General features: G+C 35.2%; 1 protein-coding gene across 1 annotated transcript; it reads left to right on the top strand.

Annotated features, from left to right (window-relative positions):
* Positions 1–925: 925 nt before the first annotated feature.
* On the top strand, positions 926–18,284 carry LOC109456115 (translationally-controlled tumor protein-like). The gene is given in 5 exon segments (XM_088794608.1): positions 926–1,106; positions 1,988–2,076; positions 17,627–18,001; positions 18,004–18,069; positions 18,104–18,284. Coding segments are annotated over 5 exon segments (843 nt in total). The 3' UTR covers positions 18,236–18,284.
* The last annotated feature ends 8,615 nt before the right edge of the window (positions 18,285–26,899 follow it).

Below are 26,899 nucleotides of genomic sequence, written 5' to 3'. Positions count from 1 at the left end.
TTGGTGGAGGGGGACATGAGACCAGGGCCAGAAGGGCCAGGTCAATTTTACATTTCTTGCATAAGTTTGAATCATCCCTCAGGGCAAAAAAGGCCTGAACATATGGAATTTCAGACCATTTCCTTTCCTGTCTACAGAATAGGTCTAATTGTATTATGGTATTGTAATTGATACTTCCCTCAGGAGGTCAGATCTCCCCATCTTCTAATTTGTATTGGGGCCTCACTTTGGAGCAAAAGAATATCATACACCATTTCTTCAGGCTCTGGGGGTCAATTTTATGTCTCAGGATGCATTTCAGGGGGGTGTAGGTGGTTGAGGGCTGACTGCCCATTCTGAAAGGGATGAAGAAGAGGAAAGGTGTCCCTTTATCGCTTTTTCTGCCACTACTCTGCCTAGGGCTAGGTCTAGAACCTAGGTCTAACACACTGCATGACCAGGAGCTAGACAGTGGGGGCCTGCAGGTTGCCAGGATTAGTCATGCTCACCTGGGCCACCGGACCCAGACCCCAAGTGAAATCACCCCTGTGATTGGAGACCTGTATAATGCATGGCCCACACTGGGCCATCTTAGCGTGGATGGATGGAGGCACCGGCTCTGGGCATCCCTGAAATTGATGGTGCGGGCTATGTAGAAGTGACTCTGTTTGACGAGAATGGAGATGAGTGTGTAAATGGCCCAAACCTGGAGGGAGGGGACCTGTCTGAGGAAGGAGAACTCTAAAGTGTCCCAGTCTTGATAGGGGCTAAGGAAAAGGTTGCAAAAGCCCCAAAAGGCCTCAAAGAAAGAGGATTTCTTAACATAGAGGGAATTATGTATATGGGAGGTAACTTTGGTGACTCTGCCAGAGGGGTGGCAAGCACAGAGGCATAAGAGAAAGGCGGCGAGATATTTGGACCCACATGGATGGAGGTCCAAGTGAGCATGAGCCACCGTGCAAGAGCTACTAGAGCTACTGAAGCAGCAGGAGTGGGCCAGGCAACAGAAATAACAGAGGAGCTGGGTAGGAACGTCAGTGCAACACCATCTACAGTTGAGGGCCTGGAGGAGACCCCAGTGGGACTCGAGGAGGAATTCCACCAGGTGTTTGAAGAGAAGGCCCCTGGTAAGGAAGTACGGTAAAGACAAAGGTCAAATGTCTTACCTTAGATGTCGTGGGGATTAATGTGTCAGGAGGTTGAGGTCAAATTGGGAAAGGGCCCAGACCAATGTCTCACAAAACGTCAAAAATAGGAGAGGCTGAAAAGAGAGCGACAGTATGGGAGGGGGCGGTCCAAGGCACAGTTCAGCCCATAACAGTCACTGAGTTTGAAGATAAATCTTACCTTCAGTCTTTGGTCTCCGGATATAGATATTTTATGTATTGGAGACAAAACAGCATGAATTAGTTCCTGAGTTATCATAAACATTGCATCCAAGAAAACAGCACCATAACTTTGCAGTATCTGATATGCCTTGGATGAGGGAATTCCAGAGCTCTATTTGGCTGAGTACTTCAGAGTGAAGTGGTCACAGATGCTTCACTGAAGAATGGATCCTTGGTTCCAGGTCTTGTTTTTTGGCTTCCAATGTCAGGAAGTTGGGCATACTATCAGCACTCCCCTAACGGTTCTGGCAGACACTATAATCGATGTAGGTAAACCCATATCTGATACAGGTGTGGAAGGGTAGAAGGTGTCTGATGTGATTAATTTGTTGCCAAGTACTTGATCTGCTATCAAGTGGTTACTTCTAAGAAAGCAGTAGTTAAATTGGCCTTGTAATTACAGGGCACAAAACTGGTGGACCCTGCGTAGCTTAAATGCTGTCATCATGACTGTTCCACTCATAAACCCATCATACAAGCACTGGAGAAGCCACAGGTAGGGCTAGCTGAAATCTACCAGGCACCCCATCATGTGCACCTGACAATTGAGCATTGGATGTTCTGGGGTTCACATTAGTGTGGAATACAAAAGTTCTCTCACTTTGTGCTCGTTCCCATAGATCCATGCAATCAGCATGTCACTTTTCGAGATGTTCTTGCCTCTAACTTTCCAATTTACCCTTCCAGGCTCCTAAGCAAATCTCTCAAGGTATCCACCAGTTTCCAGGATCTCTGTATATTGTTACTTCAGGCCACTTCTCACTCCTTTAAAGTATACATCCACATGTACTTCACACAAGTCTGCTTGATGCTTAAGTAGCCCACATCAGTTAATTGGTACATCAGTTTAATACCAATGAAACAAGCTGAAGAATTTGTGAAGTAGACCCCCAGTTTTCCTAGGTCATCAGCTGGACATGGGTATCCAATCCCCTGAGTCAGACAGGTGTCAGCTGAAAGAGAGATGTCAGTGCAGCATAAACAGGTGACATGGGAGACTGAGCCACCACTTCGTGCAATGGACTTAGGTCCACTGGATATGCTGGAGCTTGATCCAAAATATACCTTTTTCTATTATATGATAGATTGCAGTTACACCCACTGGACCTTATAAATTAACAGAACTGATAACACCCAAAAGCTCTATGAAGCCATGATGTCACTTATAATTGGTCTCTCTTGCTACCCAATGTAGTACATTACACCAGTGGAATGCTAGAATGACTGCATAATCCAGCGTTTCCACCTAGCATGTACCTTATCTCAAATCAGCTCAGATGAGAATCTTATTAATTGTGGTGTTGCAGCATGCCACTTACCACCAGCAATAAAGTCTATGTTCCATTCTGATGATGAGAGACTGCAATGATTACATGGGTCAGGCAATTGAAAGGACTCACTGAACTCCACAGCACGTCCTCCTGAAATGATTTTCTACAGAGCAGTAGAAAAAAGTGCAGTTAAGCGCAGGGGTTCCATGAACCTCCAGGCACAGCTCTTCAGGGTCCTTCCTCAGTCACACAAGATGTTCTTTAACATGGATTGTGAGCTACCAAGACAAATAGAATGAATCTTGGCTTCAGGAGACCTTGGACAAAAGTTTCCAGAAGAGTCTTTTATGCCACATTGGACACACATCCAAGCCAGCTGCTAATTGCTTTCACAAGGTGCAAGTCATCAATCCAAACATCCCTAAAACAGCATAAACAAGTGGCTCCGGGTGCTGCAGGAGTTTCAAACATTAAATAGCTAATCTACTACGTAGTCTATGTACTCATTATTTTGGCCTAGAGTCAGAATCAGACTTCCGGGCATCCCCTCAGATAAGACACATAATCTGTTTTGTTTTAAGATAACTTTATCTTAGAATGACCTAGTTTCAGAATCTTATTCTGAATTGTTGCTTACTGGGAACACCTCTGGTTTTAGTTTCTTAGTTTGTTTTTGTTTTCTCCAAAGCCTAGCCTGGATCAGAGTCATGGTTGCAGATGGTTTATGAGATTCTTAGAAATAAGGTGTTGGTAAGTGGGGAAAGTGATACAGGAAAGGAGGAAAACATATCAGGGTGGGTGTGTTATTGAGGTTTCAGCTAGAATCACTAAAAAGCATAAAAAATTCCCTCCCATAAATGTCTGCCTGAGCCGTGGGATGCCTAGGCCCCTCTTTAAAAGCTCCTACTCATATTTGTTGCAGGTTGTCCCTTGGAGTGCTAACTCCTTGGTGCTGTCAGGCTGTACTATATGCAAATGGAGCTGTCGGTTATAGCTCTGAAGAAAGCCATGGCTTTAGAGATGTTCCTGTTACAGAAATCTTTTAGGAGTTTTGAGAGCCTATTTTAAAACACAGCCATCATTAAAAATTAAATTCCATTAATTTATAATTAAATAAATTATATGGAAAACAAAAGCAATTAATAGTCAAAATCCATCTTCTCCTAATTATTTTCTATTATCTTCCCTCATGTGATTCTCTGTCTATTATCTGTGTTGAGGAATACTAATATAATGGAGTGCTACTTCATATCTCTTCCCAGAAATGCATTCACTACATCATGCTGTAGCTTGAAATTGGCCATGGTGGGAAATCAAAGCTGACTTTGCCCTACCTCCCCACCCATACTGCCTCAGCTGCTTGTTAAACAATTACTAGCCCCCCATTCCAGAAAAAAGGTGAAGAAAAATATGCTAGATGCCAGAGATGGGTGACTATCAGAATAAGTTGGAATTGTCCACACCATGTGGTTGACATCAGAGATCAGAGGAGGACATGTGACGTTGGTAGATAAAATAATCCGCTATCCTCTCTAGTCTCCCAAACTCTATTCCAAAGTGGGAGTAATGCAAGGAAGTTAGCTTCTCTTTCAATCTCCTTCTGTATCCCAAGCCACCCTACGTAAATATTATTATAAGTGGATATGTTTGACTTAGCGATTTTGAAGATGGAGAATTTCAGGGATGAAAGACCAAAGAAAAGCCAGGTATTGGCTGGGCCACCATCCTACACAATTAAAGTTACTCAGGGGAAACATATTTGATTCGAGTAAGAAGAAAATGAGACAGGATAAAAAATCTTCAAAAATTAAGGAGTAGTAGTTGAAAAGTTGGGTGGGTAGTGAATATTATGTTTGAATCACGCATTCATAAAACAGGAGAGATTGTACGTGCAATAATGATTGCCAATGCACCTACGAAGGAACCTCCCCAGCTAAGGGTTCTCATGTAAGACTGTCATACACACACCCTCTCACACATCACACGCACCCTCACCTTGTCTTTCTCATGTACACATACCAACAACACACTCAGAACAATTTACTAAGGAACAATAACGAGCCATATTTGTGTCTGATAAGTGTTAGGAAATATTTTATGTCCTTTGTGTATATTACCTTTTTAAACACTCAAAGCAATATGAGAATGTAATAATATTATCATTCCCCCACTACAGATTAAGAAACTGAGATATGAAGAACTTAAGTAACTACTAGGAAAAAACACACAGTAAGTGGTAAAGCTATATACAAAGTGTTCTCTGAAAATTTTTTTTTTTCTTCGTCTTCTTAATTTGATTGAAATCTGCTTACCTTGCAGCCCTATCAAGTGATGGATGATTTTACATCCACAGGACCTAGAAGTAGAAAGATATCTTCCAGGCTTCTCAGAGCTCTTCCAAGACCATTGCTCTTCCCTCCTCTGTAAGCTGAAATGTCAATTCATTTGAAGGATATGCCAACAGTACTATCTGCTACCCTTTTTGCCTGTGGTCACATGCAAACCTTCCTAATGGTCCTTCTCATTCATTAAAAATTATAACAGCCTCTTTACTACATGCTTGGTGATTTCAAAACCAGGGCCCACTAGCACGAAGAGTATATTTATTCAAATTATTTTAAAAGGCCTCTTCTGTGTGGCACTCACTTTGGGCAGATAAGTTTAAAAAGGAGTTCCTCCCTCTTCATTGAGATTAGCCTCTGTCCAGAGCCCAGAGCTGGAAGTACAGCCTGGGTTAGTTTAGTCCATGGGCCCCTTGGGCACCAGATTGCCCCATGCAATGGTTTCTCTAATTTCTTTTTTCATCATTGTCAATGATTTTATTTCTACCTTACCTCTAACACCAACTCCCAGGCTCATACCATAACTTCTATGGTGAATAACTGAATAACCTCCAAAATGTTAGTAAAGTCAGCCCCTTCTCTGACTACCATCTCCAATAATTCCAGCTCACTGGAAATACTAGCACTGTAATAGTTCAGTTTCCAATTCTTTAGTTGTACATTTTCATTTTCAATCACCATTTCAAAATGTCCCGATCCAACTTAGATACCACGATACATCATCATAATCAAATAATAACATTTATAGACACCTTTAAATTATTTGCCTCATCTCCCTCTATCTTCCTCAATTGGCAAAATTGCAACTCTATATAAATTTACTCTGTCTTCTTATTGCCTGTAGCATCTGTGTAGGGAAAAATAGGCCATTATCAATGGAATTACTTTATATTTGGTATTACAAATTACAAGTAGGCTCATAGCATTGCCTAGTAGTCTCATTGCACATGTATAGTTGATTCTCTATCATCCTCCTCACCTACTTAATGATCTCTTTCTTTTTCCAGAAATAAACTCTTGTCGCCACAATATCAACAATGCTATCTTTTGTTTTACGTCATTGTCATCAGGACACAAACATGTAGTAATATCCTCTGTCCTAAAATGACCATCCCTACATCCTTCAACTGTCTCCAGTTACTGCTCCACTTCTGTACATTACGCAGCAAAAATTTAAAAAATGGTTTTCTACAATCACTGCTCCATTTTCCCAACTCACATGCTCCAGTTAACCCACTCAAACTATGCTTTTTCTGTCAAGTTCACTAATAGTATTAACCTCCACATTGACAAATGCAATAGTCAATCTCAGTCCTCCTCTTTCTCAACCTCTGATATATCAAATTATTTTGTCTGAAATACTTTGTCTCCTTAGCATCTAGTGCAAACCCATAACTCTTGAAGAATCCTGGGTTTCATTTGTCCTCTCCTTTATCCATACACAATCTATACTCAGTACAACCCCAAGTTCATAACTGTACATAATTTCTATATCACCTATGCCTTATATCCAAAACACTTGGTTTCAAAACTGACACTCTTTCAGTTATAGACATGTACTCAACTGCCCTGGTAGCTCCATTTGGATTTCTAAAAAGCACCATGAATCCCTAGAATTCACTACTGTCCTCTGGACCTAAATCCTATATATAATTTCTTAGCAAGTTCTGTAGGCTCTATCTTCAAAATATATTCCAAATTGTCCATTTCTCCTCACCTCCACTTCTATTGCATAAGATATGACCAAACTGGTCTTGCTTCTGTTCTTATTCTTTTAGGTAAATTCTACATAAAATGACTAGAATTAACTTTTTAATTAAGTTGCATCATGTTAGCTTGCTGCTCAAACTCTGCAATAGTTTCCTTTTCCAAAATCCAACTTCTAAACAGGTCTGACAGAACTCTAATTAGAGTGTATCCTAAATAATTATCTGTCTATTTCTTAAATTGCTGTTGTTGTTTGTGTTTTATCTCCTTCTCTTAATTAAGTTTTAGTCACATTGGCCTGGTGTTACTGAAGAATCTCAAGTATGCCACGTTCCTCTCACAACTTTCTGTTCTCTTTTCTTGAACTATTCTGCCATAGATATTTTCATGATTCTCCTTTCTTTGTCAGGTTTCTGCTCAAAACTTTCCTTCCCCACTCACTATAACTCTTTTTTTGTTCATCCCTTTCTGTTATCACAGAATTCACTAGTACTTAAATTTGCTTTTTTTTTTTTTTTTGGTAGCTATTGTCTGTTTCAACTACTAGAAAGAGAGCTTACTTACAACAAAGATTGCATTGGCTTTGCTTATTGCCATTAATTCAATGTTTAGATAAATAACTGACACAGGTATTCAGTGAGAGAACAAATTGATTAATAAGTCATACATTTGGGAAGGATAAGAATGATTTAGACGATGTTGGATCACACTAAAAAATGAAAGAGATTGAATCTTTATTTAAAAATGAGAAAGCAATTTGGTAAGAGGAATGACAGTATTTGCCACATCTGCCAGACTTTGCTGTAATTGTGTACTCACCTAAATATCCTGCTGAGGGCAGTTGGTTAGAGTGCAGTACTCTTAACAACAAGGTTGCTAGTTCAATCCCCACATGGGCCACTGTGAGTTGTGCCCTCTACAACTACATTGAAACAACTACTTGACTTGGAGCTGATGGGTCCTGGAAAAACACACTTAAATAAATAAAAGTTTTAAAAACAAACAAACAAACAAAAAACAGTAAATTAGCAATTAGCAACAGTTAAAAAAAAATAATAAAATAAATAAAATATCCTGCTGGATTGCGATGTCTAGAGGGCACTTAATGATATTTATGTTTACCGTTGCATCTCAATTGCATGGCACTGCCTAAATGAAAAATCAGCTGTGCTTAAAAACTTCTTTAGTAAATAGATTAAGAAAAGGCCCTGGAACTCAACCAGGTTAGGAGGTAAGTGTAGTCATTAGAATATATCCAGGGAAATAAGTCAGTATAATGTCACTATATAGTTCTCCTCTTTAGGCTAGGAAATACATGCTTCTGAAAAAAATAAATGCTTCTTGAGAAATAGACAAATTTCTTGTTTGGGGGAAATTATGTCATTTTCATTAAACTAGCTCTATAATGACGGTGAAATTATTTGCAAGTCCATCATAGAACAAAGGAAAACTAAATGAGGTGGTGGGTGTAAGGAACTTTGAATTAATCTGATAAATGTTATCAATATGAATTTAATTGCTTTTTATTGCAACAGAAATTATAATGGACAAAAGGCTAAAATTCATTTCATAAATATTCACTGATATAGTAAGATAAATGCTTTATAAATTACTGAATATTTCAAGTACATGATTAGCACTGTAGTAAAAATTGATCTGTGTTGTTTTGGATGTTTATGTCTCAACGAATGAAACAGGCTTTTCTATTAGAGACAATATATTCCAGAAATTCAGTCAGAAGATTGAAATTAAGAATGCAATCCCAGTTCTACTACAGGAAGGAAAACAGACCAGAGAAAAAAATACAAAATATTTACAGAATACAAAGATCTGACACAGCTTTGTTTTCTTGGCCTCCATCTACCAGAATAATTATGTCCCCAACTCGCTAATGTTTCCCTAGTACCTGACTAAAATCCGGCAAAATCTATCATTTTGACATTCAGTGAATAGTTAAATGAAGTGACATATTTTAAGAGTTTATTATTTAGATCCTTAAGTTTGTAGCAGAGTACTCAACAGTCATATAACTTTTTTCTTTTTCTCTCTAGTATTAGCTGTTTGTAGCTTCTCTATTTCCCTTCTCCTTTGCCTCCCTGTTTAGCATCTATTCTCTCTCTCTCTCTCTCTCTCTCTGTCTCTCTCTCTCTCTCTCTCTCTCTCTCTCTCTCTCTCTCTCTCTCTCTCTCTCTCTCATATTCTCTCTTTTTCCTTGTATAAGAATGCTATCGTGTACCATGTTATTATTAATGGGCAATATGGCTGAGAAAAGATTTATGTAATTAAATTATGTTTGTTGTTTTACCCATGTTTTTAAAGGCAAGTAACCACAAAATACTTTGGCTTACATAACAGTATTTTTAAAAATTGTAAAAATATTAAAATCATTGTTCAAATTGCAATTGCCTAAATATTGAAACTTGGCATTTTTCAAGCATAGACAATTGTCTGATAAAGTTTGTGTATATACTGTGTTTTACTTGTATTTTTATTTGGTCACTTTTTACACCATTTTGGAACCATTAATAGCTTGAGTGTGTGCACAGTCATAAATAATGTTTTATCAGAAAGTTATTGCCTTTGCCTTGACATTGTTTTATTCTTTGGAAGTTACTGTCTTTTTTACACTAATTTGGAAAAATTGCTATAGTGTAAAAAAAAATCTAAGACACTGATTTTTAACAACAAAATATCCTCTGGCTATTAGAAGTGGAAAAACAATTGATTATATGTAATTTGTTAAACTTGACTTTGCTAGACTACAACTATTCCATTATTGATAGACTATTCAACTTTAATAATACAAAATGAGTAACAGTGTTTTTCATCATTCTGTACTTTTATAAGGAAAGAAATATTTTTTGGAAAGAAATACTGTTTGTAGTAAAAGGTAAATAACTTTTCAAACAGCTTCTCTATAGTATTTTAAAAAAGAAAAGTAGTCAAAATTTTACATTTTTAAAAGAATATAATTCTAGCCAGTATTAAGTTGTTATAACCTACCAATGGCCTGACTTAAAAGAAAAGAGGCCTTTGCTAATTCCTTACATCCACTAACTCCCACCCCAAGTAGATAATAAAATAAATATTATGGGATGAATCTAGAATGGAAATGTTGCTACAATGAAGAGATTCCTTATAATTACGTTTTCAAAAGAGACAGTTCTACTTTCTGCATGTACCATAGGGAAGAAACCGTGATGTTTTGTGATAAATAACATAAAATGCAAGTCAGACAAATTAAACTTGGATGAGTTATAAAGAGCAAAGAAAAGGCAAAGAACATAGTGTTAGAAAATTTGTCTGCATGACTCAATGACAAATACAGTTATCGTTTTCTTTTGAAACGTAAAGCTAATTTTTCAGGCATAAAATTGAACAAATGTTTTAGGACTATTTAAACTATAATTGGTCACTATAACTTGTAATTACATGTGTTCATACTTTTTTTAAAATAGAAAGAAAATTAGTATAAGGTAGGGGTATTTGGAGAGTTTTCTGCAAGACAGACAAATATTAGTATTATTCTAATTATAAATATAAAATTTTCTAAGGAAATGTAATTATTACTGTAAATTTTAGAGTTATCGATACACACTATTAAGAAATGCTTAAGCTGGACATATGAAATAATCACTCAATTTAATCTATTGTCCAAATGGTAAAAACAAACAAACAAACAAACAAACAAAAAACTTACCCAAATATCAAAGTTTAAATTATTACTCATAGACCATAATTGTTGCGACCTGCATAACACAAGCCGTGGGACGGCGAGGGAGGCGGCGAAGGTTAAACTATAATAAAGAGACAGAGACTCATACAGTTAAATCACAGAGGACCAAGGGACTCGCAGCCTCAAGAGACTGGAGCCCTGGATCGGGTCACTGACAGTATTTATTGATTACAAACAATGAGCATCACATGATTAGAGGCAGGGTCTGTGAAACTCTTACACCATTTCAAAAAAATGATTTCAATAACCAATTATTGGTCCCAAAGCAGCCAAAGCATGTCGTCCCAAAATTACTAAGGTGCGGTATGCACCACCCTGGGGGAGAGAGTCTTTCTCGGTGAAACTGTCCCATGAGCTGAGCAGTAAGACCTAGATCTTATCGCTCTAATGGGCCTCTCTCACAATAAGGTAAGAGGGAGTAGCAGGGGCAAGCAGCAACTTCCCACAAGAGGAAGGAGGGGCAAGGCTCCTTTTTATTATTTCTTATCACAGATCATTGGGGTCTCAACAGGTCCGTCTGGCTTAAGTTGTCCCTCCCTCGAGGAATCTTACTCGTCGTTGACCGCAGACCTTTCTCTTGAAGACCAGATGGAGAGACTCAGGATATTATAAACTCAATCCCAGAAAGGCACAGTCCCACAACTTCTTCTTTCCTTAGGGAAAGGTTGGGGGGGACAAACGGCTAGGCTGCTGTGTGACAAGACATAATTATATTTATGCTTAAGAAGTTAATATTAATCTTATTTTTAAGACCTTTAACATTTTAGGAAAGAAAACTCATTGTTAAAATTTTGAAGAATAAAAATTTAGTCTGGTGTTCTATCATCAGAAACTGATGTTTTAAAAAGTACAGTAAAGAGCAAATAATTCCAATAGATACCCAGGCAGTCTGTAAGAGTTTAATAGTTCTTGGTACACACAGTTATCTCTCCAAGCAACAACACAGAGGGAAAAAAATATATAACAAAGAATACACATATTCTTTGGGGACAGCTGGTCTTTCACTTCAGTGACATGCATTTCCAGTGGTCTTCAATCTCTAAACTCATGGGAAACTTCCAAACAGAAAAGAAATAAAACTACATTATAAGATGTTCTTCCAGATGTGACTTCTAGTGCATTTGGGAGATAAAGTTTTGGTTGTGATTCAGGGAATTTTGTCACTTTGATAATGTTGAAAGGGGAAAATGGGAAAACGTTCCAGTAAAACTATGACTGAATTTTATTTTTCAATAATGACTAAAATCTTTCATATTTTATAACTAAAATGTATTCACAAAGGAAAGTTTACCATTCACTTTTATAATGGGATGTTCAATTTATTTTTCATGGTCAAAAGATCAAAGAAATAATGATATAAAAAGGGAAACCTACTTTTTGTCTTGGATAGTCAAACACTTTTTTTTTTTTTACTTTTTTTTTTCCCCATGTGAGCACACCATTAGGAAAAGGACAGAAACTCAGTAAAGCATTTTTGGGAGAATAATTCATTTATGACGATCTCAGAAGCACACCAGTTTTAGTTAGGTTTTAAATATGGCTCTATTTTTTTGTGTGTTGTTTTGTTTGTTTGTTTGTTTGTTTTGTTTTTTTTGTTTTTTCATAGATGATTAAAATACCAGGAGCTAATGGTAGAAAGCACCAAAAGTTTAGGTCAGTTTTAACGTTAAGTTATGTTTATTTTGGTCCAATTTTACAAAGCTTTTACTGTTTATAATTGTAAATAACACCAATCAAATAAGTTGTTTCAGCTCTTACAATATTACATATTTATTTTAACTTATAATGGGATAACGTATGTCCATCTCAATATAACAATGTTACATAATGACATAATTATTATTTAGCATGTGTCACTTACTAACTTCAACTTTCTTTCATATAGAGAAGTTGTGTTCCCATGATATACCAAGAGAAAGTACACCAGGACAGTCCTCACTAAGGGACCAGCAGAGACTTCTTTTCCTTAATGCCTAAGGCCATTTTCAGCCATCAGTTTATTGATTGATCAGCACTTTCAACACCTTGGAATTGCCCTTCTCTGTGAAAGAGTATCTTTGTGTGTGTGTGTGTGTGTGTGTGTGTGACATTTGTTTTTCTCCTACTTTTTTCAGCTATTTTCCCGACCCCTTCTAAAGTTCATTCTCTTCAATCAAGCTAAGAATTGTTCAAGTTTCTCAAATCTGTTATAGATCAGTGATCTCAAAGTATGGTCTCCAGAACAGTAGCATTAGCATCAACTTGGAACTTGTTAGAAAAACAGATTCTGGGGTACCATCCCAGACATAAGGAATTACAAACTCGGAGAGGTGTCCAGAAATCTGTGTTCGAACAAGTGATCGAAATTATTTCAATACACAGTAACGTTTGAGAACCATTCTTTTCCATTATTGTCTCTCCTTACTCTGTATTCTCATCTCAAATCTACTCAGAAATCAATGGTCTTTCCTTTCAAGCAGGAGTCAACCAACCTTTTTCTGTAAAAGCTGAGTTATCTTTCATGCTTTGTGGATCATATTATCTCTATCATAACTGCTCAACTCTATGTACACAATAGAATGTAATGAATAAGTGTGGCTGTATTCCAGTAAAACTTTATTTGGCTACATTGAAATTTGAATTTCATATAACTTTATGTGGCATGAGATACTATTCAACCATTTAAAAAATGTGAAAAACATACTTAGCTTGTGGGATGTACAGAAAAAGACAAAAGGTTGGCCATTTATAGGCCAGAGGCCATAGTTTGCCCATCTATATTTTAGATCCATGATACGTGTGATAATGAATTTCATGTGTCCACTTGGCCAGGTTATGGTACCCATTTGTTTAGTGAAACACTATTTAGATGCTGTTGTGAAGGTACTTTTTTAGATTTGATTAACATTTAAATCAGTAGACTTTGAGCAAAATTAATTACCCTCCATAGTGTGAGTGTACCTTGTTCAATCAGAACAACAATCAGTTGAAGACATTAAAAGATGGAGGTCCTTCAAAGAAGAAGGAGTTTGGCTTCCTGATTGCCTTCGAACTCAAGACTACAATATTTACTGCTTCTAGAATTTCTAGCTTATTGTATGAATTTTGGACTCACCAGCCTCCACAATTGCATGAATCAATTTTGAAAATTATCTATCTATCTATCTATCTATCTATCTATCTATCTATCTATCTATCTGTCTATCTAATCTACCCATCATCATCATCTATCTCATATTGGTTCTGTTTCTCCAGATAACTTTGATGAAAGCACTGTGCATATGTGGTCCATGGATTAGCAGTGTGAGCCTCACCAAAGAGGTTGATAAAAATGCAGAGTCCTGGGCTCCACTCTGGACCTACTGACACAGAATTTACATTTTAACTAGTTTCATAGTGATTTGTGTGCACATTACAATTTCAGAAGGACTGAATTAGAATATGTCCTTAGTTTAAAAGTATTCCTTTATTAGAATGATTTTATTAGTTTAATAGCAATCTATCCTACTAGGTTCTGATTCCATGAACATAGAATTATATCTTCAATGACTATCATAGTGGCATCCTAGTAATAACACAGTATTGTGTCTCAGGCTTGAACTGTATTGTCTTAAATGACTAGCCTAGTTTCTGGCCTATAGTTATTGAAATCCCCAGCCCTGAATATTAAAGGCCAATATAAAGACAATCACAATTAATATTAGGTAGTATAGAGTGAGGCATCAATTTAAATTATATTGTTTTTGTTTTACAATAATTAATATTTCACATTCCTTAATTATGTTTCTATAAGAGGTTAACTTTTTATTTACTTGGACAATATTGGATTATTAAAATGACCAAAAATAAGATGCAAACGATGCTATCATTTAGAGGACCCACACATATTTTGCAATCCATATTTACAAATAACACATAAATAGCAGTAGCCATTTGTGTTTAATTGTTAATTTGAAGGTCAAAAGTTATTAACCATAAGGCATTTTCTTTATTTGTCTCCGTATTCCAATCTCCCCAAATAATTTTATAGAAGTAGAGATTAGTGCTATAGTTTTGCTTCATCTCAGTTTCTTGCTGTAACTCTTGTTTTTGTTTTTTTGTAATAATGAAGAAAATATTTCCCAGATTTTCTGTTCTTAGTGTAATAGTTACTTTAGGTTTTCAGGGTTCCAATAAGATAATGTATGCATTTGGGTCAACAGTTAACATTTTTTCTATAGTCTTCCCTTGTACCCTCAGACTTTTTTTCAGAAAAAAAAAAAAAATTATCTTTTCAGTAATAGTAAGACAAAAATATGTTCTTTTTCCTTTACATCACGCAACCTTATGTAACAATTTAATAAAAGATCCCAAAACAGATTACGTGATTTCTGGGCAATTTCTGGATAATATATGGCCTAATGTCATCATATATATTTCAAAAATCAGGCTTTTCAATCAAATACATAGTTACAACTCAGGAACGATACAATCAAATCACTTTGGTGCTTTGGACATTATGTTAAGATTCTTTTTTATCATGAACAAGAGTAAGACATAAAGAATTGATGTAATTAATTTTTTTTTAGATTAGCCCACCTTCCTCTAATTGGTATCATCATTTTGTCTAACAACACTAAAAAAAGAAAACTCAGTCAAAAGGAGCATTCTGTGGAGAGTGATCCATAATAAAATCTATTTTTCTGTCCCTACATTGAAAAAAAAAAACATAGTCATAGACGTTGAGATATTCGAGTCTGCTTAATTACTGGAACGCAGTAATAGAATAAGCACAGAAACAAGATTTAAAAAGCTCTTTAAAACTACACTCATTTTTCTTCATCATTTTTTAATGTAATACTAAGAAATATATCTCATTTTTAGAATGGTGAGTTACTGAAACTAAGGAAGTTAAAGTTCTCTTCTTGATAATGGAGTAGATGTCCTCTCTTTTCAGCAAAGTGAGTCAGTGTTGCAATTTGTCTACCTCCCACACTAACTATGAAAGACAGGTGGGTGGTTTAACAATTTCCAGTATGCCTTTTTCTCTCTTCTGTTTTCCGTTTGTCTGTTTGTTTGTTTGTCTCTATGATATGCTCAAGTATTTTTATAAAATGGTGCTATGAAAAAACATACTTTTGAAAAATTACTATGAAATGTAATGATGGTTTTGAAGCAAGTAAGGAAAAATACTTTCAAAAAATTTAAAAGTATGAAGGATTAAGGATATAAAGTAATAAGGGAAGGAAAAATCTAACAATACACACGCTTAAAGAGACAGAAACTAGTTGTTTTATTAAAATTACTCTTTAAGTTTATATAAAAGAAGGGAATAAATGGTTCTAACACCTTGCTCTTACTTAATACAGTAGGGAAAAAATGTAATAATAGAAAGAAGAGTTAATGCCCCCATGAAGACCACTCAAGGAATGAAAGACAGGACTGCTGAGTAACTAGGTGCCCCAGCCTCCATGGCAGCATCTACACACTCACTCTTACCCTACATTCCTTTGGAATCTTCCAGCAATAACCTGAGAAATTGCAAGAACCATCTCTTAAATTTCACTCTTAGTATTATTATTCTTGTTGGTAGATAAAATAAATATTTTGGCTTTTAATTTTTATTGATTATATGTATCTTCTTTATAATATTTTTTTCTTCAAACCCTTACACAAATACACAGCTCAATTCTTATTTTTATTTTTCTTTAAAATAGCTTTTTTTACTTTCTGACATAATAAAAAAGGTCAAAAGAAGTCCTAGAAATAAATTCTTATAAGAAATTAATAATGTGAATACCATGCATGTTAAGGAAGCCTGAATCTTAAATGCTTAAACTCATTATAAACATGATTTTCAAATGAAACTGATTACTTAATTACACATTTATAGATACTATTTTGGATGTTTTCAAGTTTCTACATGGTAAGAAAGGCTGGCAGTCACATATATGTCTCCTGCATCCTCTCACAACTGTAGACTTTTGCAGGACTGTCACAAGGCCAGTAAAGAGTGACCTCAGGGAAATGAAAGTGAGGATACTTCAAAATCTGTCCAAAGAATTGGTCTCACAACACTTGAATTGGCGTATATAGGGAGGCACATTACAAGTGCTTTGAAAAAAATAACTCCAGGGAAGAAGTGGCTATACATTTACAAAGAAAGCATTTTTTTATTATACACCAATACAGAAAATTAGTCCTTGAGTACAAACCTTGAATCATGATGCAGGTGAAATTTTTTCTTTTTTTCTTTTTTTTTTTTTCAGCTGTGAATCTCTGAAGCTTCCAAGTGAAAAATAAAGATTTTGTAAAAACGAAAATACACTTTATGATTCACTATAAGTAGCCAAACACAAGTTGTTTTTGTCTGTTTAGCTTTAATTTTCAGTATCATTTGTTTCATTTTCCCTACTTATTAAATGAAGAGAGGATGATTGCAAAGGTTCTCACTAAATAGAAAACATAACCAGTTCCATTTGTTTCTGAGTGTTATCTTCTCATTTCTAAAACTGGAAGTTTTAGTCTCATGGTTCAGTCTCATCTGATGACCTTATCTCATACTGCAGAGAGAAAATAGCTGCAAATGTTTAAGGACTAAAGACTATCGCGTTTACCAATCTATATTTTCTTTTTTCCATTTGGTCATTAAATATGATATTCAGCCTCCTATCCAAATCCTATCCTTTTCCAACGTGCTCTAGAATCCATTCTTTTTTACTTTCTCAAAGTCTTTGCATCAGAGGTATCCTCTTTCTAGTCTGAATCATAAATTTCTCCCTCTCTAGTGCATAATTATATCAGCATGAAAAATGTAACTCATTTATGGCACACAGGTTGCAAGGCTCTGCATCTAGTCTGGCTTATGGTTCTAAGCTTCCTGAATAATATATTAAATTTTCTAAATACTTTAGTTTATATAAATTATGTGTGTGATGATTCCTGTTATTTGCAAAGAAAACTAAAGAGGTATGTAACACATTTTAAAATTGGAGAGGCTATTCATCACACAGAATAAGTAAACAATTATGCGATATGGTAAAGAAAAAATGCTGCAGTATATTTAAAAGGTAAATATTGACAGCATTTTCTGAACATAAGAATAGATATAGCATCTAATGAATGGAGTGAAAAAATTAAATTATTGCAATTTGTCAAACTGTTTTTCTAATGTACTTGTTTTAAGAACTATTTTCCTTAGTAATTCAATGGTTTTCATGGTATATAAAATAATTTTCTTCTCTTTTTCTGCCTGCTCTCCCGTCCCCTGAAGCGCTGCTCCCACTGCATCGCCCCAACATAATCATCTACTGGGATCGGATCAGCCATGATGAAATGTTCTCCAACCTCTACAGGATCCGGGAGATGGAGTCCAGGCTGTGCCTGGAGGAGGAGGGGAAGATGGTCAGTAGGGCAGAAGGTAACGTTGATGACTCGCTCCATGGTGGACATACCTCCACTGAAGACCCTGAGGGCGAAGGTACTGAAAGAACAGTAGTCACTGATGTTGATACTGTCATGAACCATCGTTTACAGGAAACCAGCTTCACGAAAGAAGCCTACAAGAAGTTCATCAAAAATCACATGAAATCAATCAAAGGGAAACTTGAAGAACAGAGATCAAAAAAAGAGTAAAACCTTTTATGACAGGGGCTGCAAAACAAATCAAGCACATCCTTGCTAATTTCAAAAACTACCAGTTCTTTTTTTTTTTTTTTTTTAAAAAACTACCAGTTCTTTATTGGTGAAAACATCAATCTGGATGGCATGGTTGCTCTGCTGGACTACGGTGAGGATGGTGTGACCCCACATATGGTTTTCTTTAAGGATGGCTCACACATAGAACAATGTTAACAGATTTAGCAATTTGGACCTATCACCTGTCATCATCATAATTGGCTGCTGCTTTTCATCCACACACCAGGATTAGGACAAATTTGACTGATGTTATCTTGAGCTCTTGATTTATTTGGAGCAGAGGCATTGTTTTTAACAAAAACATATCTTGAGCTCTTGATTTATTTGGAGCAGAGGCATTGTTTTTAACAAAAACATGTCATGTAGATTGTCGAAAAATAAAATGCATGAAACTGAAAAAAAAAAAAATTCTTCACTTGCATGAAATTCTCATGCCAACCTGATAATATGCATGGCTTTGAATTCTTTACTAAGGGTAGTATATTCTCCTCCAGACATGCATGTTCTAAACTTCTAAACGATAGATCATGCCTAAGGATAAGAAGTTCTATCTTTTTATCAACAAGTGGTAAAGTCTACATTTTTTAAAAGGCTACATTTAAATTTAAAAAAAAAAATCATGTGTCAAAGATCTTATTCAGTAATTGATAAGGGAACCAGTAAGATGTTATTTATACACGTGTACAAGAATGGACACATGTATAGATAATCATGTATGCTAAAATAAATTTGCTAATTAAATACAACATCAAAAATAAAATATAATAGTTGGAATGATCTCTTTCAACCCTGGTAAGTAGGTTGGAGACAATCAACTGCATCTGTACCAGACATATTAATAATTCATTATCTTCTTAAAGAGCAGGAACAATTTGCAGCATTCCCAGTCTTTCACAGTCAACCTCTATCTACACGGAGTTGCATACCAGTAAAGTCAATGAAAGGCATACACCCCAATAGAATCAGATTGTTTCCAGTGTCTGCTAGCAACACCTAGCATTCCATGGAAAAGATACCCAATAATCATTTACTTATTTCAAAAGCTTTCCCAATTTTTTCTGATACAAGCATGTTCTACAGAGGTGTCAGTCAAAGAGACTCACTCGTGGAAAATGACGAGGAAATTGAAAGGTCTAAAATTCCCCGATTTTTAATGTTCAAACAGACATGCAATTATCTAAATAAAACTCTATCTGACCTATTCTAAATTTTCCATAAACAGAAGCAGATTGCTGGACTGGAACTTTCTTTGAAGATCGTTCTTTATGCTTCTGTTTATATACATGATATACGAGGTCTAATTATTACGTTTGAAAACTTGTTGCAACGATGTTGCTCATCTTTTTTTATATCAGAGGGATTATTCATTATGAATTTGTACCAACTGAACAAACAGTTAACTAAGTTTACTATTTGGAAGTGCTGAAAAGGCTGTGTGAAAAAGATAGATTAATTGAACTTTTCGACAACAATTCATGGCTTTTGCATCATGACGACCCACCAGCTCACAAGGCACTGTCTAAGGGAGGTTTTAGGCAGTAAACAAAAATAACTGTATTGGGACACCCTCCCTACTCACATGATCTGGCCCCCAATGACTTCTGTTTTTACCTAAAGATAAAGGAAATATTTAAAAGAAGATATGTTGATGACATTCAGGACATCAAGGGTAATATGATGACAGCTCTGATGGCCATTCCAGAAAAAGAGTTCCAAAATTGCTTTGAAGGGTTGACTAGGCACTGGCATGGGTGCATAGCTTCCCAAGGGGAGTACTTTGAAGGTGACCGTAGTGATATTCAGCAATGAGGTATGTGGCACATTTTTCTAGGATGAGTTCGTGAACTTAATTGTATGACCTCTGTGTGTGTGTGTGTGTGTGTGTGTATCACTAATTAAAATATCAGTAATTTTCAATGTAAAATAAACATCAATACTACATTTCTTAAACATAATTTAAGGTGATATATAAAAATCCATGATCACTCTGTCATCACATTTATTTTTGTATCACCAAATTTTGAAGACACTAATTTAGTCACAATTAAACTGCCAGTACAGAGGTCTGACTTTACTTAAAAATAAGTTTTTAGTTTAATTCTACTAATTCTGTTTTTTAAATCAGAATCCAATGAGATAAATCTGAAAACTTCAAGTAATAAAAAAGGAAAAGACTTATTTTATTTTATTTATTTATTTTTCAAATTATATTATTAATTTCTAACATTCAAGTAGGTCCCAAGTGAGAATGCTATTATATATTGGTTTCTGTGGATAGTCTTTCAAGTCAAAGAGAAATCTTTCATTCTACTTCCCCTGTGCCTCTTCTAGTAATGTAAACCTTTCATTGTGCATTAACCTCCCTGAAACCATTAAGCCCTTTTGTATTAGTTCACACTGAGAAAGTCGAGATGGTACCCTGCTGAAAAGGTCCATATCTGCGTTCTATTGTTTTCCCATCAGGATTATTAATATAATAAGAAAATTGCTCACAAAGGTATTCTCATCCTTCCTGCATTTCAATAAGCTGTTTATACTAAGCAGATGTCTGCAACTGTGCTGTTAAGTGTTGTACACACATCTATTCAAGGTATAAACAGGTGAATCTGCTTCAGCTGAGTCATTTACATGTCTGTAAAATATGTATAACCAAATTTACATATCAATGTAAATAGCCATAGTTAAGATGTTCCTTTTGACCTGTCTTGAGAAATAAAAGTAAAAAAGATACTAGGGATTTAGAAAGATTATCCTGAAATTCTCATTAATGCTACACAATACAGATGAGAAAGTAAGATGCATACAGATTACAAAATATAAATTCTAAGCATGTTGAATTCTAAAACCACTCAAAATTTCTCTCAGGAGTACACATTTAAAGTATTTCAGTTGTAGGTCATCACTTTAAAGAAAAAATCAGGCAGAAATTACCTGAAAATTCTGAAATTTACATAAAATTGGTATCAATATTAGATGCTATTCTATAGCAGTATTAGATGCTATTCTCTGTTTTTTATTACACAGAAACTCTCTGGAGAATTGGAGAACAGTGCTTTTAACCATTGACTGGACTTTCTACCTTGGATGTAAGACAAGCAGCATACTCTTGCTCAGTACATTCAGCTGGAACTTGTGAGAAATGCAGGACCTCCAGCTCTTCCCCAGACCTAAGGGATTATAGTTTGCATTGAACAAGATGGCAAGGTGATCCATATGCACATTTAAGTTTGAGAATCACTCATTTGCATGCCTCTGCCTTTGCTTCCCTTCAGCCTATTTTGCGTGAAACTATTTCTCAAATCTGAGACACTGCAACATTATCACGATATAGTCTAATAGGAAAAAGTCTCATACAAAAAATACAAAAACAATTGAAAATCATGGCTCAATACTACCAACATAGTGACATTACTCAAAGATAAACTAGATGATCTTGCTGCTTGACTCTGTATAATAGTTTCCACTAGGCCTCTAAAATAAAATCCAGATATCTGTCATTCAAGGCCTGTGAAAACCTAGGCACAGCCCAATCATTTCACAATCACATGCAAATTTGGTTCTCTAGACATATTAAAAACTTGCAATTTTTGGAACTCTTATTATCTTTCTTGTTTTGGCACTCTTTATATACTCATTGTTCTGACTAGAATGTGATACCTATCTCTGCTGCTCTTTTTCAATTTCATAATGAACCTTCTATCAAGTGTATGCACTCTGAAGCCCTGCTTAATTTCAAACTCTCCTTACTATGTTTTATTTATGTCTATGAGATCCCCCACTGAAAGTCCAATAGACATATTCACTTACATGCATATGTTCAAATCAGACTCACACTATAAACCTTGAGAAGTGAAATAGAAGAATTAGTCCATTCATCCCTATGACCTAGATATAGTAATCTAAATATATGTGAAAAAAATGGATGAAAGAATATTCAAAGTGGCTTCCAGTTTTTATATTCAGGTTTACTCTTAGATTAGCATGCCATGACAATTAAAAGGTCATATAGAATATTTACCCCATTGATAGAGATTCTAAATATTACCTTGAAAGTGTAAACTATTTCTTTTTTTCCCCACTTAGAGCCTCAAAAAGCAGAGAGAATGAGAGAGAGAGAGAGAGAGAGAGGATTCATTTGGATTATATCATCCATCTCTCATCTGTACAAGAATTTGAAGGCCTATTATGATAGAATATCTAGTCCTAGTGCACTGCTGCTTTCTCTGTTATTCACAAAGTGCATATTATAAAAGGGGCAACCTAAGTCTACTTACTAATGAATGTTAAAGAATGAGTGATTAAAAGCCTTTTAAAGACTCTTTCAAACTTGATATTATATCATTCCATAATGAAATTTAGGTAAATGATTTACTTTGATCCATACATATAGAATAAATACAGAGAGAATGAAAAAGAGAGGAATGTTTAGGGCACAAACAAGTAAAGCCATTTATTATCCCAGAAGCATCTATATATTTTGGAACATCGGAATAGATAGTTTTCAGTATTTTGTGACAAATTACATAATTATAATTGGACTATATCTATATATATATATCATTATAGTTAAATATAGCACCTTTATAAATAATTTAGAATGTGAGATGAGCCAATGGATTTTCTACTATTTCTTGAAACCCTTAGTTCTCCTCAGGCCACATATTTATATGATCTCTAAAATACTTCCTATTTCCTTTAACAGGCTCCCCAAGTGTTATAGTTACTGCTTGCCTAATATTCATTCATGCATTCATTATTTATTGATTAGTTACAAGCAGTTATTGAGAACTCTATGAAAAATAAATTTGTTAGCATAAGGATAATAGCAGAACGAGCTAAGCAAAGCGAGTTAGATCTGGAGTATAGATTTTATGTACAATAAAAGTGAGAGCAGAGCCTGGAAAAGGACATTGGCAATAGATGACACTTTTTTGGAATTAATATTCTATTCATTTCTGCCTTTCACATGAGACTTTCCCCAACTAAAGGAATGATGCTTGATGGGGTCTGGCTTATCTATCTCTGTAGCCTTTGGTATTAATAATGGTACTTCATAGTGAATCCGAGGACTACTTTGGTTCTTCAATTCTGAGAAAGTAGCAGCTCTTATTTCATCACACATTGATTTTCTTCATTTCCTCTCTTTCTTCCTACTAAATTTCACATTAAGTGAATCTCATAACTTCTCAATCTGTTTTCGATTTCTCATAATATTTTTAAGTGGGATGATTTAATTGTGGTAATTTTTTTCTTAAAATAATTCTTCAGATTCCCCTTCTAGTTTCCTAATTTGTTCTTTTTTGTTACTTATTCTCCATTAGAAATTATATTTTTCATCCCATGGTCTAAAGATAACAACGCATTTTTCTGCAGTTTCTTCCAGCTTTTTTAAAGATGCAACTCCCTTCATTATCTCTCAAATATTCACACACATTTTTATTTTTAACTATTATCTGATGTCTCTTTTAATCATTTCCTTCAGTTATATTTTTCTCTTAATTTTTTGTGTGTTTATTTTATGGGGTCTGTTTTTTCTAGCTGTGGCTCATACCAGATATCACAATTATCCTATCTTCTTCTTGGAGGTTGTCTGCAATGCTTCCAGAACTGATTACTTCTGTTCCGAGGTTGCAACATCAGTTGCAAAGCATCTACTTTGGAGTCTTTGGAATTAATAGCTAGGGTTTTCATGGGTAACAAGCACTACAGTTTCTTGTCTGCTTTCTTTTTTAAAATTAAACGATCTATTTATTATTTTCAGTTAAAGTTGATATTCGATATTATTTTATACTAGTTTCAGGTGGACAGCACAGTGATTAGACATTTATATAATTTATGCAATGATCCCCACCCCATTAAAATAGTGGGACTTGGCACTATATATAGTTGCTGCAATACTACTTTATTCTGTATGCTGTACTTTATATCCCTGTGCCTTTTTTTTTTGACTACCAATTAGTATTTCTTAATCCTTTCACCTTTTTCACCCAGATTCCCAACCTCTGTCTCCTCTGGAGACATCGGTTTGTTTTCTGTAACTATGAGTCTGTTTCTGTTTTGTTTGTTATATGTTCTTTGGATTCCACATATAAGTAAGATTATATTTGTCTTTCTCTGTCTGACTTATTTCATTTAGAATAATACCCTCTAGGTACACTATGTTGTTGCAAATGGCAAGATTTAATTCTTTTTTTATGACTGATTAATATTCCATTGTATACATGTGCCCCCCTTTCTTTATCCATTTGTCTATGGATGGGCACCTGGGTTGCTTCCATATCTTGGCTATTAAAAATAGTGCTGCAACAATGCATTAAAAAGATTATTCATAACGACCCAAGTGGGGTTCATTCCAGGGGCACAAGGATGGTTCAACATACGCAAATCCATCAATGTGATACATCACATAAACAAAATAAAAGACAAAAATCATATGATTATATTAATTGATGCAAAAAAAGCATTTGACAAGATACAACATCCATTTATGATTAAAACACTTAATAAAATAGGTATAGAAGGAAAATACTGTAACATAATAAAGGCCATATATGACAAACCCTCAGCTAATCTCAGAATTAACAGAAAAACTGAAGCCCTTTGCTCTATGTTCAGGAACACAACAGGGCTGTCCCCTATCACCTCTGCTTTTAAACAGTGTTGGAAGTCCTTGCCAGAACAATCAGACAAGAGAAAGAAATAAAAGGTATTCAAATTGGGAATGAAGAAGATAAATTTTCACTCTTTGTAGATGGCACAATGCTATATATAGAAAACCTTAAAGACTCCACCAAAAAGCTATTAGAAACAATCAACCAATACAGTAAAGTTGCCAGCTATAAAGTCAACATACAAAAGCCCATTGCATTCCAATATACTAACAATGAAATCTCAGAAAAAGAAATAAAAAATTTAAAAAAAGAAAAGAAAACAATTCCTTTTGCAATTGCAGCAAAAAGAATAAAATATCTAGGAATAAACTTAACCAAGGATTGGAAAGACTTATGTGCTGAAAACTACAAGACATTTTTAAAAGAAATTGAAGAAGACACAAAGAAATGGAAAGACATTCCGTGTTCATGGATTGGAAGAATCAACATAGTTAAAGTGGCAATATCACCCAAAGCAATATGCAGATTTAATGCAATCCCCATCAAACTCCCAATGGCATTTTTTTAAAGAAATAGAACAAAAAATCATCAGATTTGTTTGGAACCACAAAAGACCCCGAATAGCCAAAGCAATCTTAAGAAAAAAGAACAATGTTGGAGGTATCACACTCCCTGACTTTAGCTTGTACTACAAGGGAACAATAATCAAAACAGCATAGTATTGGCAGAAAAACAGATACGTAGAACAATGGAATAGAATTGAGAACTCAGAAATAAAATCATATAAATATGGACAGATAATTTTTGACAAAGAAGCAAAAAACATACAATGGAGATAAGACAGCCTCTTCAGTAAATGGTGCTGGGAGAATTGGAAAGCTATGTGCAAAAGAATGAAACTGGACTGCTATCTGTCACCATGTACCAAAATTAATTCAAAATGGATCAAGGACTTAAGCATAAGACCTGAAACAATAAACGGCATAGAAGAAAACATAGGTACTAAACTTATGGACCTTTGGTTCAAAGACTGTTTTATGAATTTGACTCCCAAGGTAAGGAAAGTAAAATCTAAAATAAATGAAGGTGATTATATCAAACTTAAAAGCTTCTGCACAGCAAAAGAAACTATCGACAAAATAAAGAGGCAACTGGCTGAATGGGAGAAGATTTTTGCAAATGGTGCCTCCGATAAGGGGCTAATATCCAACATATACAAGGAAGTCATGCAACTCAACAACAAAAAAAACAAACAACCCAATTGAAAAAAATGGGCAGAGGACTTGAAAGGACATTTCTTCAAAGAGGACATACAAATGGCAAATAGACATATGAAAAAATTCTCACCATCACTAATCATCAAAGAAATGCAAATAAAAACCACAATGTGATATCACCTCACCGCAGTTAGAATGGCGATCATCAACAACACAAATGGCAAGAAGTGTTGGAGAGGCTGTGGAGAAAAAGGAACCCTTATACACTGTTGGTGGGAATACAGACTGGTGCAGCCACTATGGAAGGCAGTGTGGAGATCCCTCAAAAAATTAAAAATAGAATTACCGTATGACCCAGCAATCCCACTCCTAGGTATCTACCCAAAAAATCTGAAAACATTTATCCATAAAGACACGTGTGCTTCAATGTTCATTGCAGCTTTATTTACGGTAGCCATGACATGGAAACAACTAAAATGTCCTTCAATAGATTAATGGATAAAGAAGTTGTCGTATATATACACAATGGGATACTATTTGGCATTACAAAAAGATGAAATAGAACCATTTGTGACAACATAGATGGATCTTGAGATTATAATGTTAAGCGAAATAAGTCAGACAGAAAAAGCAGAGAACCATGTGATTTCACTGATATGTGGTATATAAGCCAAAAACAACAAAAGAACAAGACAAACGAATGAGAAACAAAAACTCATAGACACAGACAATAGTTTAGTGGTTACCAGAGGGGAAGAGGGGAAGGGGGTCGTAAATGAGAGTAAAGGTGATCAAATATATGATTATGGAAGGAGAACTGACTCTGGGTGGTGAACACACAATGGGATTTATAGATGATGTAATACAGAATTGCACACCTGAAATCTATGTAACTTTACTAACAATTGTCACCCCAATAAACTTTAATTTAAAAAAAAAAAAAATAGTGCTGCAGTGAACATAGGGCTGCATATATCTTTTCCAATTAGTCT

The sequence above is a fragment of the Rhinolophus sinicus genome, chromosome 1, assembly GCF_057876585.1.
Source record: "Rhinolophus sinicus isolate RSI-liver-muscle chromosome 1, RSI-T2T, whole genome shotgun sequence".
NCBI lineage: Eukaryota > Metazoa > Chordata > Mammalia > Chiroptera > Rhinolophidae > Rhinolophus > Rhinolophus sinicus.
The sequence above is the reverse complement of the archived record's forward strand: the minus strand, read 5'-3'. Positions and strand labels throughout refer to the sequence as shown.